The sequence below is a fragment of the Hoplias malabaricus genome, chromosome 4 (assembly GCF_029633855.1).
Source record: "Hoplias malabaricus isolate fHopMal1 chromosome 4, fHopMal1.hap1, whole genome shotgun sequence".
Lineage (NCBI taxonomy): Eukaryota > Metazoa > Chordata > Actinopteri > Characiformes > Erythrinidae > Hoplias > Hoplias malabaricus.
The window spans coordinates 33,269,109-33,289,166 of record NC_089803.1 but is presented as its reverse complement, the minus strand read 5'-3'; the positions used below and the strand labels follow the sequence as shown (position 1 = coordinate 33,289,166).

General features: G+C 39.5%; 1 protein-coding gene across 3 annotated transcripts in view; it reads right to left on the bottom strand.

Moving 5' to 3' along the window:
• wwox (WW domain containing oxidoreductase) overlaps window positions 1-20,058 on the bottom strand; it is a 185,598-nt gene that overhangs the window by 133,405 nt on the left and 32,135 nt on the right. For all 3 annotated transcript variants that reach the window (XR_010802206.1, XM_066668074.1, XM_066668075.1), the window contains exon 6: window positions 3,882-3,970. Coding sequence is in view for 2 of the 3 variants with exons in the window: in XM_066668074.1 (XP_066524171.1) it covers window positions 3,882-3,970 (89 nt within the window). In the remaining variant the exon portion in view is untranslated. The remainder of the gene's footprint in view (window positions 1-3,881; window positions 3,971-20,058) is intronic.

Here is a 20,058-nt window from a genome sequence, read left to right as displayed (position 1 = left end):
ACCGGGTTGGGGAACAGGAGCTGCTGTTAAAGCCCAGTGGTAAAGAAGGGGTAAAAGGCCAGGTCAGGCCCAAAGAGAAGGCCACAACAGACCAGCCTGACAGACCTGTAAGGCCACATTTGAACCCCATCTCCACTTTCACTGTGGGTCACTGGGCCAAATAAATGATTTGGGTCCCAAATGGCCTCGGGCTAATGGGTTAATCTTTCTCTCTTATTAAATGCAATCAGCTTCCATTAGAAGCAGCGCGGGTCTGATGTGAATGGAAGGCTAAGGCACAGAGAGAAGAGAGAGCTTTGCAAGTGGCTGGCCTGTCGCTTCGCTCACTCAGCCATGACAGAGGACTGGAGCACTGGCAGAGTGGTCCAGTGACACACACACACACACACACACACACACAAATATCTGGTTTAATACAATGACAGGATCATATACATGCCTCCTGTGTATTATATATACAGAATAATCTCATAAGTACCAGCAGCTAAGCTTCAAATATTTTATTAATGAATATTAAAGTTAAGAAGGTTTATTTTCTTTTATAAAATAATAAGAATATCCATCCATCCATTATCTGTAACCGCTTATCCAATTTAGGGTCGCGGGGGGTCCAGAGCCTACCTGGAATCATCGGGCGCAAGGCGGGAATACACCCTGGAGGGGACGCCAGTCCTTCACAGGGCAACACAGACACACACACATTCACTCACACACTCACACCTACGGACACTTTCGCGTCGCCAATCCACCTGCAACGTGTGTTTTTTGGACTGTGGGAGGAAACCGGAGCACCCGGAGGAAACCCACGCAGACACGGGGAGAACACACCAACTCCTCACAGACAGTCACCCGGAGCTGGAATCGAACCCACAACCTCCAGGCCCCTGGAGCTGTGTGACTGCGACACTACCTGCTGCGCCACCGTGCCGCCCAATAATAAGAATATGCCCATAACAATTTGCCAGGTAAAATTTAAAGTAAAAAGGTACATGAACCCAACAAATATTTATTATTATTAACAGAATAGCCATATTTGTACAAAACAATCAGGTTGGCCACCCGTGCTGAGCAAAATCTTGGAAACAACAAAAACTTTTGCCATCAGATAGACATTATAATTTATATTCAAATATCTTCCCATTGATTCAGGTCTGAAAAAACATCCATGCCCCATCCTTCCACAACTCAACCTAGTGGACCTCCACATCCCAGTACCAAAACCACAAAATCATTACATGGGTTTGGTTTTACTCTTAAAATGTAAAGTTCATTCAATTTTCTAAAACTGAACTGTGGAAACATCTCCCTGCTGAATTCATAAAAATCCTATATAAATAAAAATGCAAAGCTTAAACATGTGGAATTGTGTATAAAAAAACTGTCTTTAGTTCTGGGGGCCTATATCAACTTATGTTCTGTTTTCTTCCTGACTATAAAAAATCACTTGTACTAATGGTCATTTTGGCAAGAAATTATATATATAAAAGAGTAAGAATATTGCACTACACCTACACACACACACACACGCCAGAACCTCATGCACAACCACAAATCAACACAAAGTCTAATACATACTTCTACGCTACAAAAAAACAACAAAAAAAAAACACACATACACACAGATTCCACTGGAGAAATAAAGGTAAAGGCACTGGTTTACGTCAATTGCGCTTTGTGCCATGCTATAAATTCTTCTCTCAAAGTCTTCTCTCTCTCCCTCTCTCTCAGGGTTCTGAGAGTGTTAATCAGGAGAGATGACCAATAAGGCCTCATTAGAGCTCGAGCAGCAGCAGGCCGGGGGGGAGGGTATGTGTGGCTGGGGGAGAGGGTGGCGGTCACCTCCAGGGCTTTGGCTGCTGACCAAGCTGCTGCTGCAGGCTGTAGTGTCCTGCCTGAGGGTCTGCCTGCGGCCAGATGAGCCCTTGAGCCTCCTGAGAGCCCAGAAAGAAACCACCATCACCACCTTCACCAACAACAGCAGGAGCAGCAGCAGAAGCAGTAGAAGCAGATGCCCAGGACACTCTGTTCAGTCACCTCTACCAGAGCACAGCCTCTGCCGGCCTTAGGGAGGACAGCAAGGAAAATACAGTAGCTATACAGGACAGGAGCATAAGAGTAGACCAGACAAGCGCCAACAAGCTGTGGGGAGCACACAGGTGGCATATCTCTCTGCAGAAACATGGCGGAGAAGACTTTTAAAAACATCATGGTCTAAAGAATCACAGATTTCTACAGTCCTGCATTCGGTCTGAAGCTATTTATTGCATCTCAGACGTGCTGTAAGGCTAAAACAGTAGTGAGATATTTTAACAAGCACACGTTCAAATTCATCTTCTTCTAGAAGCAAAGGGCTTATCATTTCCTGATACTGTGTCCAACACTTATTTATTTTGTATTCCTCCATTACTCAAACTAAATAACAAATCTGATTTAAAAAATATATTTATATACAACATACTTACTTCCAATTTACATTCTGTACTGTATTCTGTTTGCATTCTCTGCTTACAGTTCACATCCCTGTAGTCCGCACTTCAGACTCATATTTGATTATTTGCTTTTGATACATTTGATATGGCATTACTCATTAAAGCTAATATTTGATGATCCTAGTGTTTCCCAGACAGGGATTAAGCCTAGTCCTGGACTAAACAGCATTTTGTATTGAAAGCAGGATATAGTTCAGAAATAGGCTTAATCCCTTAGACACTGAAATGATGAATGGCTATTTTACTTATTATAAAAAAATGTATTTAATTCCAGTTATATGTAATCCTCTAAATATAAATTAATACAAGTTATATTTATTGGCCCAGATTTCCCATGAGTGCATCCCTAATTTTAAATGTTTGTTGTGTCCCTGCTACAACACTCAACACAGGCCATTTTGATTAACATACCCACCAAAATGTCTGCATTTGCATTTGTGAACAGTCAATCACAGCATTATTTTCCTCTCCCAACACAAAGCAATACACTACTTGAAGCACCTGAACTGTGCTCCTAAAGCAACAATGGAGCATCTGACACACTAGGGAATAATCACTATTAAATCATAATTACACCCCATCAGTCTAATTACTGAACACTACAGGCTGCCATCATGCATCTAATGACTACTTACAATCAGAAACATGGCACTGATTCAGCATTTACCCAAGACACATCAAATCTGTGGAGATATGATAGAAAACCTTCCAGTGGCATGAGTTTTTAGACGAAAATGTAAGCCCCGCGGACGCTTGTCGTTTTATTTGCACAGCCTGCCTTTGAAAGCCAATGTCACTGTTCCTTCGCCTTCCGCCACGTAATGTAACTTCATGAAAGCTCTGCCAGTAATTGATTTAACTGGGAGACTGTGAAGGACTTCAAAGTCTGTGGAGATGAGATTGATGGAATTATGTAGTAAGGTTGAGATACTTATTTATTGACCAGGGAGAAGGGAGGGGAGGCTTATGATGAGAGAGGCTGGACCTTTTGGCCTCGTGCTGATTTGATAGCTCGGTAATGGAGTGGGGGGAAGGGGAGGAAGGGGGTTCTGAGGGGTCAGACTCCAGCCCTGGACTCAGACCACTGCTCAAATGGAGCTAATGGCCCTACAGAAAAGTCTAGCCAGGCCCTGAGACTGTTCTCTGTTTTAGAGTGCAGGGTTTGTTTTTGGGGAGGGAGGGGCACGCTAAAGCTTTTAATTTGAGAATTGGCGAGACAATAGCCTGCAGATGACAAAAGGATGGAAGAAAGGATTAAAACAGACAGCGATACGCTTAATGTACTTCTCAAATAACATGAAGCTGGGCAGAACAAATCATAGTGTATTTTCTATTAAGACCATGTAGACATCTTTGTATGTTAATGATTTTAAAAATGGCATGTCCACTTACAGTTTCCTTGCTTTGAAGGCTTCTGCAAACTCTCGAACACTTCTCAATGAGGCCAGGTCCAGCGTCATGGCCTCGACACGAGCTTTGTGCTGGACAGAGATATTGAGAGAGGGGAGGGGGTGTTGGTGGAACAAAGAGGGGCATATTTTAAAGATACAGTATCTCAATCATCCATCACCATCACCTAAACAAGTGGCCTACCACCTACAGTGCTCCAGCCACTCTTCTCACCTGTGCTTTACTCTAGGTGCTATATGGCCCTGAGGCTTTAGCCACTGATATACTGACATAGCCACATTTAAATCAACTCTCTCTCCCCACCAATAAATCAGAGGTGCATTTCCTCCAGGAAGAGTTGGACAGTCTGAGGCCGGATAGCATCTCCATATGCTTTTTATGGCACTTTTATGATTCCCCACACTCACCGTATTGAATCCATTCAGTATTTACACTAAGTGTGCAGCGAGGCCTCACAGAAGCCTGTGCTCTTATGAAGTCTGTAATGGCATATAGAATAGGCTTGAGGGATAAATAATGGATGAAAAAAGCCAAATCTGCCATTATGGCGGCGCTCAGCGCTGGCTTTTAAGTTTACCTTTGATCGCTCTGTAACGTGATCAATAAGTAGAAAGGTGTATAAATCACTCCAAAAGATATAATCTTAGATTCACTGGTCAGAGGGTCAATCACGGGTCCCCTGAGGTAAGGAAGCCACAGAGAATTTCCACACATTGCTTGTCCCTCAAACACACCATTTCTGCCCTGAAAAGCCAGACCCCTTCCTGTCGTGTTCAGTCCACTGTGTGCAGAGGAGTGGCCCTGTGCGAGATAAAATACTTGAAATTGTTCCTCTCTTTTTTGTTCATAATTTATTTCATTTCTGAGAGCAGCTGTGTGCTAGGTTAGCAGGTTTGGTCTTGTCTCCAGTAGCATCTGTGATGAGGGAGTAGGTTGATGAATGAGCATCTGAACTCTGCTCATATTACAGTGGGCTTAAGAGACACTGGGCATTTTAATCACGTCACGTACAGTACGGCTGCAGGTTAACACAGAACGCACCAGCTCAGCATTTCCTCCTTATCAACCAGCTGTCTGTCAGCCAGTAACGAGCACTAATCAACTGCACTGCAATTAGGGCTTTAGACCTCCCTGTAACAGTACAGCGCCAAGAGGACCACAAAACAATAATGTCGGCTCCTACAAGCAGACTCCAATCTTCCTTTAGATATAGTGATACACAAAATAATCATCCAATGGTTTCTGCCTATAATTGCTTAACTGTGCATTATCTGATGGTTCATGACTGGAGATGTTTTTTTTTCTTAGTGTTATGGCCATTAAGGGATATTTGTCCAGACCTCAAAACAGGGGGTCGGAGAGCATTCTACATATCTCAGTGTCTCTGTACTGTTGACATGTCTCATCACAAAATACTTGGGCCTCATAGACACAAAAAAAAAATGTTGGCTGCTGCAGTTCTGAGCTCAAGTTCAAGAGACTACAGAACCTTTCACACATGCACGCCACCTTAAAATTTTACAGACTTTACCTAGAGGAGCTGTGCTTGTGAATACAAACATTTGTCACTGACTTTAGGCCGACTTTACCCTGCTAGTGCCCTAAATCCAAGTGAGCACATGTGTGAATAGAGCCTCTAATGTTCCAGAGAATCTACTGCACTCGCTGTGCAAAACATTTCCAGCTGCGAGAAAGTGTCTGACACAGAAATCCTCCTGCTGTGCGCTTCATGTGTGAAAGTATTAACCCAGAATATACAGACCAGATTCTCAGGAGTTCCTCTGGAGTTCATACGCCAAAATAGGTCTGGACGATATGGCCAAAATAGATATCATGATATATTTCTAAATTGCAGTTGATACAATAAAACTGCGATATTGATATAAACAACATACAAGCCACAGAAAAACTGTCCAGAACAAACCAGAAACATGACATTACCAACAAACAAACCTCTTGGCTTTCCAATATTAATATTTTTAAACCAAATTTATAATTGAGGGCAGTGAACTGGGCAGTGCAGTGTAATGAACGTCAGTCAGTGACAGATGCTGTAAATAATGTATACTGATATATTGAAAATGTGTTTAAAAATCATATTGTTATTGAAACATTTTACATTACAATATATATTGATATTGAATTATTGTTCAGCCTTACGCCAAAACAGCTTATGTCAAGGCCCAGGGCAAAATGTAAGATGGGAATCTTGAACACCAATCATATTTTCTTTAAACCAATATGAAGTAATAGCAAATTATGTTTCACCCAGTCATTCTTTTAATGTTTGCAAACACTTTCCCCTCATCATTTGCTGTGATTTTATTGGGCATACCTGCCAAAACATACTCTTATTTAGATTAATTGCGTTTAGGCCGTGATGTAGCAGGTTTGGGCTGAGGGATAATTATGACATATTATGAGATGGATAAGATCAGAGGGTGCATCTACACACAAAAACATCTGACTAAGGTGATTGTGTGTGTTTGTTTGTTATAAGGCCCTGCTGATATATAAACACATGGTAATATTTACTGATATTGGGAATAATTTAAACTGTAAAACATTAATTTAAAGCTGCTTGTTTTAGCATGTAATTAGTATACAGATCTAAAAAAAAAATCAAATGGTTAAATCTGATTCAGCAAAAATAAAAGGTTTTTAAAAAGTTGTAAAGAGTTTTAAAGAAACGTAAAAAAAAACTGATGACTGGACATGTGCACCTGTGTAGATAAAGCTCAAAGATCTACCCAAGTCAGTCATACAAAGAGGACAAGCAACAAGCAACACACCTTATTATATTTTAATGGGGTTTTTTTTGCACTTCATGGATGAAATAAAATTTGTTAAGTACTTGTCTTAATATAAAGATATAAATTATGATTTAATGGACTTTTTGGCAGTGTCTCACTTATTTTGGACATTCAAATTTCAGATTTTTTCCCCATGTGGTTATGAATGCAGTATTGAGGAGCTGAACAGCAAAGTAAAAAATCTAACTGAACTACATGGCCTACAAACACTGGGAATTGAGTCAACTAATCTCCTTCCCTCCATTTCAGTTCAATGCAACTTCTGCGATCATAACCAATGTGTCTGCTGTTTTGTGTATCTATTAGTTTTTGTTTCACATATTGAATTGTATACTTATAAAAATACACCAGATGCAGTTCTATTTGACTGAGCATTATTAAAATGTACACAAATTACATAAAGACTTTTGAGTAAAACTAGGGCTGTTAAACTTCAGAAATTTAGAATCAAATCCATTTCCAAAGGATGGGTATCAATGGGCATCTCCACACAACCAATACACAGAGAACATCTAACAAATGAAAATGAAAATTCATTTGGAAAGTTAATGCTTGCTACACTAGCACAGTTGATTATTTGAGATTGCCTACATTGTACTTTCCTCCACCAAGTCCCAAAGTGTGTCAGATTCTTGGCCACCGACTGATGGAAGGGTGACTGATGGGACGGTTCTATGCTCAAGCTGGAATTACTTGTTGTACACTTATTCACCAGAGAGGCCGCAGATTTGTGGCTAAGTTGTTGGTTCAAGGGTAACCCTTTCACATTTTGTTTCTCTTATACAACATTAAAGATGGTCCTTTGAAATCATACATGAAAAATTAGGGTGTTTACATTTACTCTCACTCTGGTACTCCTCGTCTTTGTCTCTTTCACTCTCCACTGCCCTCTGTTAGCTGAGACTATTAAGAATACACACAATCCATAGTTTCCTCTCTTTATAGAGCACAAGCAATCAACAGGAGCACAGCACAGGAGCACACACTGTCATAGATAAATTACCCAGCCCCTCCAAAAACCATTTATCTATTTGGGGTTGTGTGTGATAGGGACCTTGTCAGGCTCTGCACTCTGCTAGCTTGCCCCCACCTTCTCCATTCAAAGGCTAAATCATATGAAAAAGGCAATAGAACATTTCCATATGACACATATGCACAGACAGAGCTGGCAGGCTACTCTCCTGTGTGTGAGCGAGCGTGAAGCGAGCAGGGGCCATGCTCACATGCAGCAGACAAATGGCCAGGAGAAAAGACCATGCTTCAGAGAGAGAGAGAGAGAGAGGGGGGGGGGGTGGAAAGACAAGATTAAGAACTAGAAAATGTGAAAGAAATAAAGGAGAAAAACAGTGAGAGTGTGAAAAGAGAAAGAAAAGAAAGAGCAGCAGGAGTTAAAAAGAGAGACATAGGGGCAGCAAACCTGTGTGTGTGTGAGAGAGAGAGAGAGAGAGAGAGAGAGAGGAAAAAGAAAAAAGCAAGTAAAAGACAGAAAGAAAGAGGAGGAACAAAATAGAGTAAAAGAAAGAGAAACAGCAAGTGAGAGTTTAAGGTAAAATAGAGTGAACAAGGAAAAGAAAATGTAAGAGATAAGCGAGAGCGGTAGAGAGAGAGAAAGTGAGAGAGAGAGCATAGAAATAAAGAAGAAACACAGAAAAGAGAAGGTGTGTAATAATGGAAGTACAGTGGATTCTCTGTCTCTCTGTGGGATTGGGGATATGAAGTTCTTCCAGCTGGGCTGTCCCGCTCTGTCCCTCAGGAGCTCTGTCAGCTCACATAACAACGCAAACCTCCTGCGTCCTTCTGCCGTTCATTGCTTGACTGCTATCTATTCCACAGCATCACCCTCTCATGTCTGTGGTCTGGGAGAATAATGGTACATGACACCTTGAAATAAAGCAGATGACTGAACATGTGCAGCCCAAAAACTAGTTAACAGCAACAACCATCTCGTGTTCACTTGACACTGCTACCACAACACAACTCTGACCAAGAGAATCTGAACAACTGCAGGCACCACACTGAGGGTCATTTTGTTAGCATTTTTCTTATAGCTGCACGTATAAGAGCTGCAGTTCCTTCAGGCCTCTCAGAGGTAACAATAAAATAATACATTAATATACACACACACACACACACACACACACACACACACACACACACACACACTATTCCTAAGCAGCCCAGAATCACTGTCACATTAATATTTACTAATATTTTTCAACAATATTTTATATAATGTAGCCAAAAGTGATTATTACTACTAAAGAATATACATAATTATATTAACCACACACCAAATAGTATTTTAAAATAATTCTATACATATTGAACAAATAATACAAACCTATTTTAAACCTTTATTTCATTGTGCTCTTCATCAACTGATTGAGCCCTTATTATAATTATTTTTTATGTTTATAAACAATTAGATTAGTTTTGCAAATGCCAAATAAAGTAATCAATAAAAATAAAAATTCCATTACACTTGTCTTCCTCAAATACTATGAATGTACATTACAAAAAAAAAAAAATATATATATATATATATATATATATATTTTTTTTTTTTTTTTTTTTTCTTTTTTTTTTTTTTTACCCATCTCACGTCTTTTTATTTAATTGTACCTGAGGTTCGTATCCCAAACATTTGAACGGTCTGGACGTTTGGAACATGGGAGTATGTACTGAAGTACAACCCAAAACAAAGGTCTACACACTCACATACATTAATCCCATCATCATAAAGCCATGTTAGAGTACATGGCGGCAGCAGGGTTCAGGATACGAAGGATCCACCTCCAGCCACAACTTACAGGGAGATGAATTGGTTTGGTGGGAGTTAGCAGCAGGCTGAAATAGCGCTCGCAAATGATTTGATAAATGTGAGATGGAGAGGTGACAAACAGGTTTATTTTTACACTGATGGCACGCGTGGCCTCGGGCCTCTTCCCCTGTCTGCTCCATCCCCCCAGCCTCCAGCACCATTTATCACATGATGAAGAGGAAGAGAGGGAGATGGGATGGGACTAGAACAGGAAACAGTGAGGGACCCAATTTGATGCAGCACCAACGTCTCTAAACTCAAAATATCTCTGAAGCCACAGTGTCTCTACGGTCACTTTTTTCATTCAAAAAGTAGTCTGTGCATTCACGGCAAATAAAAACAAATGGACAGTACGCATGGAAATACTACACACAGATATATGTTCCTATAGTTAGAACTAGGGATAATGCCCTCAAAAAATGTGTGTAAAATCTGGTCACTTCTTGTCAAATTAAATATTTTACTGGTGAAAATAAGTTACAAAACAATCAAGTTAAATATGGCTTTTATTCTGTAAATTTTACAGCACCATTACATTTATGTGAGTGTATTTATTTAATATAAGTTTAACATACTGGGGGAAATAAATATGCATTGGTTGCCCCTGCAATATTTAGGGGGGTTATGTTAATTTCGACTTATAAACAATAACTGTACCTTAAAATGTGCAGAAGTGTATTATCTCACAGGAAATGTACTTATTTATTTTCACAAAATCAGACAAGGAGTGGTCTAACTTTTGTTAGGGGTGGTCTAATATCTGTGCAAGTGTGTGTTGTGGTTTTGTGTGCCCACATAAATAATCTGAAAGAAATGGATGGACAGATAACCTAATATATATATTTTTTTTCTACAGAAGGAATCCTGGTAAATGCCTGTATGCCAGTATCTGATTTGTTTGTCAGTATTTTCTTAGTTATTAAACTGCAAAAATAAAGAAACTGAAAAAACCCTGCTTGTGTCAATCTTAGCACATGGATCGATTTCATACTACAAAATAAACCAAAATAAATCATCATCAACAACAACCACCACCACACCATGAATCAAAAAAATAAAAAATAAAAGAAATAGTGCAACATGAAGAACAGCAATTTCCTACAAACACCACAGCAGAGTATTTTATTCTATCAGCTGTCAGTGGAACATTTAAATATCATCCATCACAGTATCACAGATCAACAATCAATCCTGGAGAAACTGATCCAGGACTCAGACAAAGAAGATGGAACAAAGGAACAAGAGGGGGGAAAAAAAGAATATTGGAGAGCCCCCAAAAAGAACGACTGAGCAGCAGGGACACCTGCTTTTCTCTGCAGATTGAAGTCTTGCGAAGAAAATAAAGTTTATTGTCTGGAAAGAAGAGGGAAAAAGGCATGTAGAAGCATTAAAGCGACAGAGGTGAACAATTAGACAGATGGCCAGGTATCAGAAGAAAGAGGGAAGAAGAGAGAGAGAGAGAGAGAGAGAGAAAGAGAGAGAGAGAGAGAGAGAGAGAGAGAGAGAGAGAGAGAGAGAAATACATGAACGGAATCGTTCAGGAATTTTATGAGGAGTCTGACAAGCCCACATCTCTTCAAGGGCACACAGAAAGAGGTGAGCAGTGAGTGTGGCTAACTTTGTGCTAAGTGCTGAGTATGCAGCCAGCGGAGGACGGACACACACACACACACACACACACACACACACACACACAGAACAGAAGAGAACAGAGCAGAGCAGAGGTGGTGACAGGGCCAAAGGCTTCTAGCATTACGGTTCATCCTGAGTTCAGCTCCACTCACGGTCACACTCCTGACCTCTTAACAAAGTGAAATGTATCTCACATCATGGTGGATCCGGAGCCTACCCGGAATCACTGGGCGCAAGGCAGGAACACAACCTAGAGGGGGCGCCAGTCCTTACAGGGCTCAAAAAGATTGGCACACAGATTTTTAGTCACATCCTACAAGTTCCTTCGGGATCAATAAAATGTTATCTAATGTTATTCAGGCCAGCATCAAATATGAAGAGCAGTAATTTGCTACACAATATGACAGCAGTGTATTCAACAGTTAATAAAAAGAAAAACAACAAAAAATAAAACCTGTAAAAGAGTAGAACTACTAAAACAGTAGTCAACTAGTAAAAGTATCCACAAGTATACATAAAACCTTGTAATATTCTTTCACATTTCATACATGGCAATAACATATAATTCACAATTTTTCACCACATTTAATGTAAAGCACTAAAACACTGCAAGGTTCATTAATATTAATTTAATATTTTAATATTTTAAGTTTTATCAAGGTCTCAGCCGGGATGTTTGATATTTGGTCTCCAAATCTAATGAATCTGGATTTTTTTTTTCATTATGAACTCATTCTAAACATTTTAAAGCTTTCTTAATAATTATAAATCATACATAGTTCTGTTGATTCTTCTTTTTTATTTACAGTTTTCTAGTGTCTTAGTAATGATTTGAAACCTGTTAAGCAAAGGGTGATTTATAACCATTTTATACATGGTTGTAACACAATTTTATTTCTTATATTAACTACATTAATTACAATATTCTCACTCCAACATTTAAACATAGATTAAACCTTTGTTTGGTGTAGTGTGTGTGTGTGTGTGTGTGTGTGTGTGTGTGTGTATGTGAGAGAGAGAGAGAGAGAGGAGGTTCCATGTCCAGCTGTATGGAAAGGTTGTTGTCCTTTTTGCTTGCCCTGTAACAGAAGTTATAACAGGCCACTGCATGGAAATGACCTCAGAATTAAGCGATGAATGAAAATGGAAAAGTGCAGGAACAGAAAGACAGTTAGAAATGTACACAGAAGAGTGTGAGAGTGTGTGTTATTTTCCCACATGCTGTTCCTTTACCCTCTGTGAAAAGAGGTGGGGGGTGTAATATAATTAGAAATTTGTCCATCAGTGCTCCCAAGGGCACATCTGCTAAAAGCACTGCTTAACAACACAGAGAAGACCCCAACAGCAGAGATCCAGAGTGAGAGGCCAGCTGTGTCCAGCCGTGTGAATGGCTGATGGACCGGTCATAAAAGAAAAGAAATACACCTTTTTCCTTCCTGATTCTCCAGCTCTGAAAACGATACGAGTCTGATCCTGTAAGCGCTACTCATCAAACTGTGTGTTCTGCTCTGTCCGCTTCAATAAACACTACATTTGCAGTAAACACAATAAAGGATAAAACCTTAAAACAGTCTGGATGCAAACCTATAACAGCAAACGTGTTAGATTTTAATCCATTATATTTAACAGAAATCACACTTTTTTCACTGTCCAATTAAATACATGTATCTCCATTTTAATTTTGTGGATTTTTAGTTTTAAACACAGCAGTTGTTTTTCAAATCTTTTGAAACATTCATGATGAATGGACCATTATGTTACATTAGACATTTTTGTTTTTACATTGACTTCTATTGAAAGGTAAGAAGCTTTCTTCCGTCTCCTGTAAAGTCACTATTTTGGGAGATTCATCTTTTTCACTGGACAGTGACTATATTGAAACAACTTTAAGATAGATTTGATCAGCTCTTCAGAGGCTTCTGTCACTGGTCGATCAGAGTCTGTGACAGCTCAAATGAACCCTGTCATTAACATAAAAACAAGACAAATGACAAAATGGCTTACTAATGCTAGCCATGAAACAACCAAACAAACTTTTCCAGCAATTTCACTGATTCAGTTTAGAGAGTTTTACCAGAGTTGTAGTGCCCTCCTCTCAACTTAATTGTTTGGTCTTAACTTTTGATCTTAACTTTCTGATAAAACCAATCAAGTATATAGTATTATAGTTGGTTTTTAATTGGTTTTAGTGACTGTTCAAAACCCTGAGTTGTATCAGTCTGTGACTAAAATGAAACACTTTAGTCTTTTCAAAGTCTTCTAGTGTACGACATACAACATATAAATAATTTGCCAGGTAAATGTTTGCTTTAAATGAGTAAAGAATGCGAAATGGAAGCATTTAGACTATGCTCACAGCTTCCTTTTACTAAATATTAAAGGAAACATCATACGAGGAAGAGTGAGAGGACAGGCACAAAGAGAAGTCCCAGTCAGAACAGGACATCTTTCACAAGCAATTAATGAAATTACCCTGATTGCCTCATCCTCTCTTGTAGATTGGTTCCTCCTTGTTGCTCTCGCTTTTTTAAAAGAAAAAGAAACGGTAGGAAAATTTCAGTGACCTTGTGATGACCTGACCACACAAAATTGGTCATCAACTTTTAAGACTGTATTTTATCATGTTTTTTTTTAAAGCAGGGAAAAAGGAGAGAAAAATGGGCAGCACTGGTGCTCCATATATCATCCTGTCACAATCATGACATTCCTTCATAAATACCCACCAATCTCCTCTCCACCTGGCTGCCCCCGCTATTCAAGCCCTGTGGAAACAGCTAATTACTGCACCTTCTCTCTCTCTCTGTCTCTCTCTCTCTCTCTCTCTCTCTTTCTCTCTCTCTCTCTCTCACACACACTTTCTTGCTCTTTTTCCTTTTCTTTTCCTATTCAAGCTCTTTCCTCTTCTCAGTCTCCTCCTCATCTTATCTCTCAGTCTAAAACAGAGGTGAGGCACGGGAATGCAGAAGCATGAGGAGAGGTTTAAACTTTGAAACATACACACACACATACACACGATGGGATACACAAACGCACATGAGCTCATGCACACGCGCACACGCACGCGCACACATACACACACACACACACACACACGCACAGCACAATTAATAAAGAGGCTGGTCCCTCCTGAGCACTGGAAGAAAAGTGCCTGTTCAGCACATAGAAGGAGAATATGCAATTTCCCCAAGTTAAGTCTATATTAAATTGATTTCTTCTTTCTGTGAGACGGGCGCGCCTCTCTCTCTCCCTCTCTCCTCCTAATGAAAGGCAGATAATCTACAGGTTTTCCCTCGGCTGAAATCAAGTTACAAATCAAGCACTGGGAGATATGGAGAAGGAGCTACAAGGACACACAATGATTTTCCAGCTGAGAAAAGGGAGAAACACACACCCAGACGCAAACACACACACACACACACACACACACACACACACTCAAACAGAAACAGAAACAAACACACCACAGAGAAAACCGTGGGACAGATTCAATGCTCCGAAAAAAATGAAAGTTTTTGTATTAAACAGTTTCCGAAGAACTCGAAGGAAAAGGTACATAGCATTTATATTATCTGGAGGTTTGTCAAACTTCACACGTGCACACTATAACACCCTTTAAAAATCGCTCTTCTTTAGGTTTATTTAGGAACATTTTTGGGGTTTGGGTCTTCTCTACCTCACTACCTACAACCATTTTTTAGCACCTTTATTTTTCTAAGACTGTAGGTGAAATGCATTCATCATTAAGAGTGATTAAAATGTGTTAATTACCAAGCCTCTCAAAGCTGACATCCACAGGAGGAGGCTACAGACTAATGGGTGTGAAGCACGTATCAAGCAGCGAGAGTGTGTTTGGGAGGGGGTTGCTTTAAAGATTGCTCATCTTCACTCATATTAACAGTGAGAATAATTAATAATAAATCTTTACTGCGTGTGTAAATAAGAGCAAACACAGTTGGGTTTGTTGACAAACAATAGAAAAGGACTGAAAAACTTAAAATGTTGTTCCAGTCTGGGTTTTTTCCCCTGCATTACAGAATTGTTGAGATATAAAGTGAATTACAGATAAACGTACTAACTCAAATTTTCTTTACAATGATGTTGATAGGAACCATTGTTTTAGTACATTGCAAATATAACCCTTTTTTACTACCCAGAACCTGAACTAAAACTACACAAGTTTTATGCCATGTGGACAATTTTACCTTAGCTATTTTACCTTAGAACCCCATTCATTAAAAATGTAGGGATTGGAATAAAATTGAGAAAAAAAGCTGATCACAAAACTACTGATAGGTGAGGTGGTGGTATTCAATTATTTGAATGTCTGGTGATTTACTACCACTGCAAAAAGTACTGACTCAGGAAGTGTCCCGAAATTTTGGTGAATCCTCTTTTAACACCATCGTTCGTTATAGCATTAATATTGGTTACTTCCTATATGTTTTTTTGTTTTTTTTTTGTATGTTTTGATTTCTTTATAGAAATACCTCTGAAATCTTTCGATGTGGCTGTGATATACAGCAGGGGTAATTAATTAAATTCATTAAGGTCCAGTTAGAGAAAGTTTTCTCAAGCCAAGGTCATAATATATAACTTACATTATGATCAGTGCCATATACTGAATATTTAAGTAGCCTTATAATTATAGAAATATTTTATGTAGATAACAACGGAATTTCAAATCAAATTACCCTTTCAATTACATTTAAATAAACAACAAGACTTAAAAACATTCTAAATAACAAATACTCTAATAAAATGTCCTTTCCTCATTTCAAGTGAAATTTACAAATAAAACAATGATTAAAAAAAAAAAAAAAACAATGCATATGTAAATAAAGTCCCTAATTACTTGTAGTTGCAGTGGACTTGCTTCTTTACATCACCAGCAGTCTGGCTGGTTCTTATTGCTTGAGGGCGGGACTTTATCTGTTAACAGCAAGCTGACTGGATCTTTAGGGTGAAGGACTTGACTTTATACGAACTTTAAACAGAATCCATGTTCAGCGTTATGAGAATTTTAACCCGTAATTGTTCCCTTATTTTTAAGATTTCTGGTTTCAACTCACACAACACTGTCATTTTGAAAGTGTCCCAAAAGATCTTTATCACGTCCCTTGGGCTATTTTTACTAGCCCCAGGATATCGATGTCTGGAGCCCTGCCCTGTGTGTGTCACTCATTGGAGTCACAGTGCTCATCATAACGTACAGATCTGATTTGTTAAGTATCCTCACATGTGATATGCTGAAACACATGCCATTAGTCTGAGTTCCCTGGAGCGCTAAACCTGAACCATAATGACTAGAAGAGTCACAGTATTTAAAACTAACACTATGTTAAAAATTAAACAGCTCTTAATAGTTTATCAGTTACAGGTCCAGGTCCGTATATGACAGCGTCTGGGACTCGGACTGTGGGCTGCCTATTCGTGGTTCATGTGAGTGATCAGTTGTTTGTAGAGTTTTGAAAAGCACTGGTGAACCTTTTTCGTTTATCCTTAGAAAAGCTGGATTCTATGGAATTTTAATGCCAAGACGACTGTCATGGGTACTCAATTTTGTGCATAATTTTGGGGCCCATTCTATAGAGCACCTTTACCATAAATAGAGTGCACACTCATCTGCAGCATTTTGCTCTTTGTTTTTAGTGTGTAAATAACTTCCTTTAACTTCAGCTCATGTGACATGTGAGGTGTGCGTGAGAGAGTTTGTGTGTGTCTTCAGGCTCAGTCTCTAATTCTACAGGAGTTACAAAGTGGACAAGGCCGTCACCTCTGCTTTTAGTACAGCACACAGAGGTCAGAGCAGGGGCCGAGGGGCTTCACTGAGGGGAAGGAAAAAAAGGGAAAACAATACACACAAACACAAATATGACACCCCTTACAGAGATATCAAAAATGATCTTACACCAAAACATCCATCCACATAAAGGTTAAAAGGAAAAGGGTGAAATGAGACAAACACACCTCATCTTTTAATTCTGAACAACTGAAGTGGAAAAGGCTGCTCTCTCACACACACACTCTCCAAGACCACCCACGGGGTCCTTTTCCTCTCCACTTGCCTCATCTTCCCTCTGTCCATCCTTCTCTCTCTCTCACTCTCTCTCTCTCTAGCACTACAGGGGGAAATTAGATTTGCATCAGAAAGTGATGTAGATTGAAATAATGCATCTTTATCGCTGGAGATATTGAGAGATTTACTCCCAATTTTGCACAGCCCTCGCACAGATCTGCTCACTGTGCAGAAATTTACCAACACATCTGCCATGTTTCCCCATATCCTAACAACCACACATTAATGCAATACCTATTGCTCCCCAATATTTCACAAGCAGAAATAAGCTCTACCAATTACATATTTACACTGGCTGTATTTTGCGATTCTGCAAGTTTTTTCTCACTGTCTCTCAGTATGTAATTTAGTGGACAGAGGAAGAAGATTTAAGGACATTTCCATTGCCTATGTTAGATCTAAATGAAGTCTGTACAAGGTAAATCGCATTGTGCTTGAGCAAAACTTCATACTGTTAATGTCAGCAAAATGACTGCTCCTAGAGACACAAAATAATGAGTTTCCTTTTTTACATGCTTCTCTCTTTATGACTGCATTGTTCCAAATCAACTTTTATATCATTTCACTCTGTTTTTCAACAATTCAAACTTCTTTGAAAAGAATTCTGTGCATCTCAGTATCCACAGGGCTGAAAGACATGAAAAAAGCAGCACTCTTTCCCCTCTCTTCTCCTATTTCAATTAAGCTTTAATTTCACTCAGCGCAAGAATTAAAACATATGAAATATTGCTGGAAAATGGAAGATACTCTAATTGAATTTGGAGAAGAGCTAGTGGCCCTTGAGCTTATGGATATTAAAAATAACTAACATTCCCTCCATATTTCAAGACTTTCTTGAAACAATGTACTCACATGAATATCCCTGTTTTTTATTTGTAATAAAATACACGTAATAAGTACAAAGCAAACAATGACACTGAGCTAATTCCGTTTAGCGAGGAAAGTGTCATATAAGAAGGTGATCACTATTCTTCTCTCACAAAAGTTTTGTACTTTTTTCTAAACCAGCAGCGATTGAGGCGTAATCTAACAAAGGAATAAAAATCAATGTGTAGTAAATTGTGCATTAATAGAGAGGGTTATAGTGTGTGGAGAGTAAAGACACAGGTTGACTCTTAATTACACTGGCATTTCCCTATTTGAGATGTGGACCACATCATCAAGACGAGTGAACAGAATTAAAATGCAATCAAACAAAAATAAAAAGCTATTAAGAAAAATGGGGCCTGAGGGTGAAAACCCAAGCCGTTTGCAAAGCAAAGCCAAAGCATGTGTGAGTGCACCGCGCTCTTATCATGCATGTTTAATACCATCACTCCACACATAATCACCGGGTTCATGGAAGAATGTAATAAATTTAGCGTGCGAACCGTGACAAGGTCAGAGGTCAGGCAACCGTAGCCTACTGGTGGAACGCTGCTTGACAGGAAATAAATGATGCGTTGTAAACAAATTGTGTTATTGCTTTAATTCATGCAGACTAATATGATTTGGCAGAGCAGGCTCTGGTGGTGAGAGAGGCATGGGGACATGGATGGGCACGGCGACACGGACATCTCGTCTCGTTCATCTCTAGCGCAGCTCTAAGTGCATTAAGATCAGTCTGCAGAGGCTCAGTGCCTAATCACACTCACGCCCACAAAATCATCAACACTCCCTTCTACCCTCACACTAATTCAATCAGCTCGGCTGCAAATCCAGTTTAACTGGAGACAGGTCCGAGTCTGACCACACTGTACTTGGAGTGAAAACAGAGGAGAAGAGAAAGGAGGAGAGGATCAGTTAATATTACGCAGTAAAACATTACATGAGTCCTTCTACTCATTTTTGAGAACACACAGACTCCCCCCAACCCCACTCCTGACTGGGAGAAGAGAAGAGAATCTCAGTCTTAGTTTAAAACAGAGATCACACTAAACCCATTTTCAAATCCTTCTTGAAGCGCATAGAGACACTGGACCGATTTTGCTCAAGACAGCGAGACAGTAGCATTTAAGAAAATAAACACCTTTACTTTAGGAACAGAAAGTCCAATTTCTCACTGCATATTACAGGAAACAACACACATTTTCCTCATTAAGTTATAGGTATAAATGCTTTAAAGCATGAAATTACCCTTGAGCCTCCCTCTCGAAATAACCTGGTTTGCAAACAAATGATCCATGCAAAAGCAGTAAAATGCAGATTATTAAAATAATAGGAGGGATTGAAATTTGCATCTACAAAACTATTCAGCATACACAGTGCAATTACGGCACTCATCCACCCCTCCTGCACTCCTCCTTTCCTTCGTCCGGTTCCAGTGAGTGGCAAGAACAGCACATTGCTCGTAACTAAACTATTCAAACTTTCAGAAACACCAGGAAAAAAAAAGTCAAACATATTTCCTCACACCAAAGGAGAGCTCTAAGTATGTTCTGAGAACAACAAAACTCTAGTGGCCTTCAATTCCATCAGAACAAGGTAGACCGCCTGTGCAGGACCGGCATTAAAATACATTTTCCTACTCTGTTTCTTCACTTATTCCAGAAAGGCCTCATCTCTCTCTTTCTCCTTCCTTTTAGCTTTACAATCCTTCATGCTTTTCCAAAATAAAAATAAATAGCTAACTTTGTGCAGACACAATAACAACCTTCTTGCTCCAGAACCCCCCGCTAGCCTGCATCTTGGGTGACTGTTCCATATGGTCCAAATGGAGAGGAATGACTGGCCATCCATGCTAAGCTCTGCATTACATTTGAGTTATGGCCACCATTTGCAATTCAGAGTGGCTCTTTGGAGAGTTGACCACCTTGGTAACACCCCCATCAGTGTAGG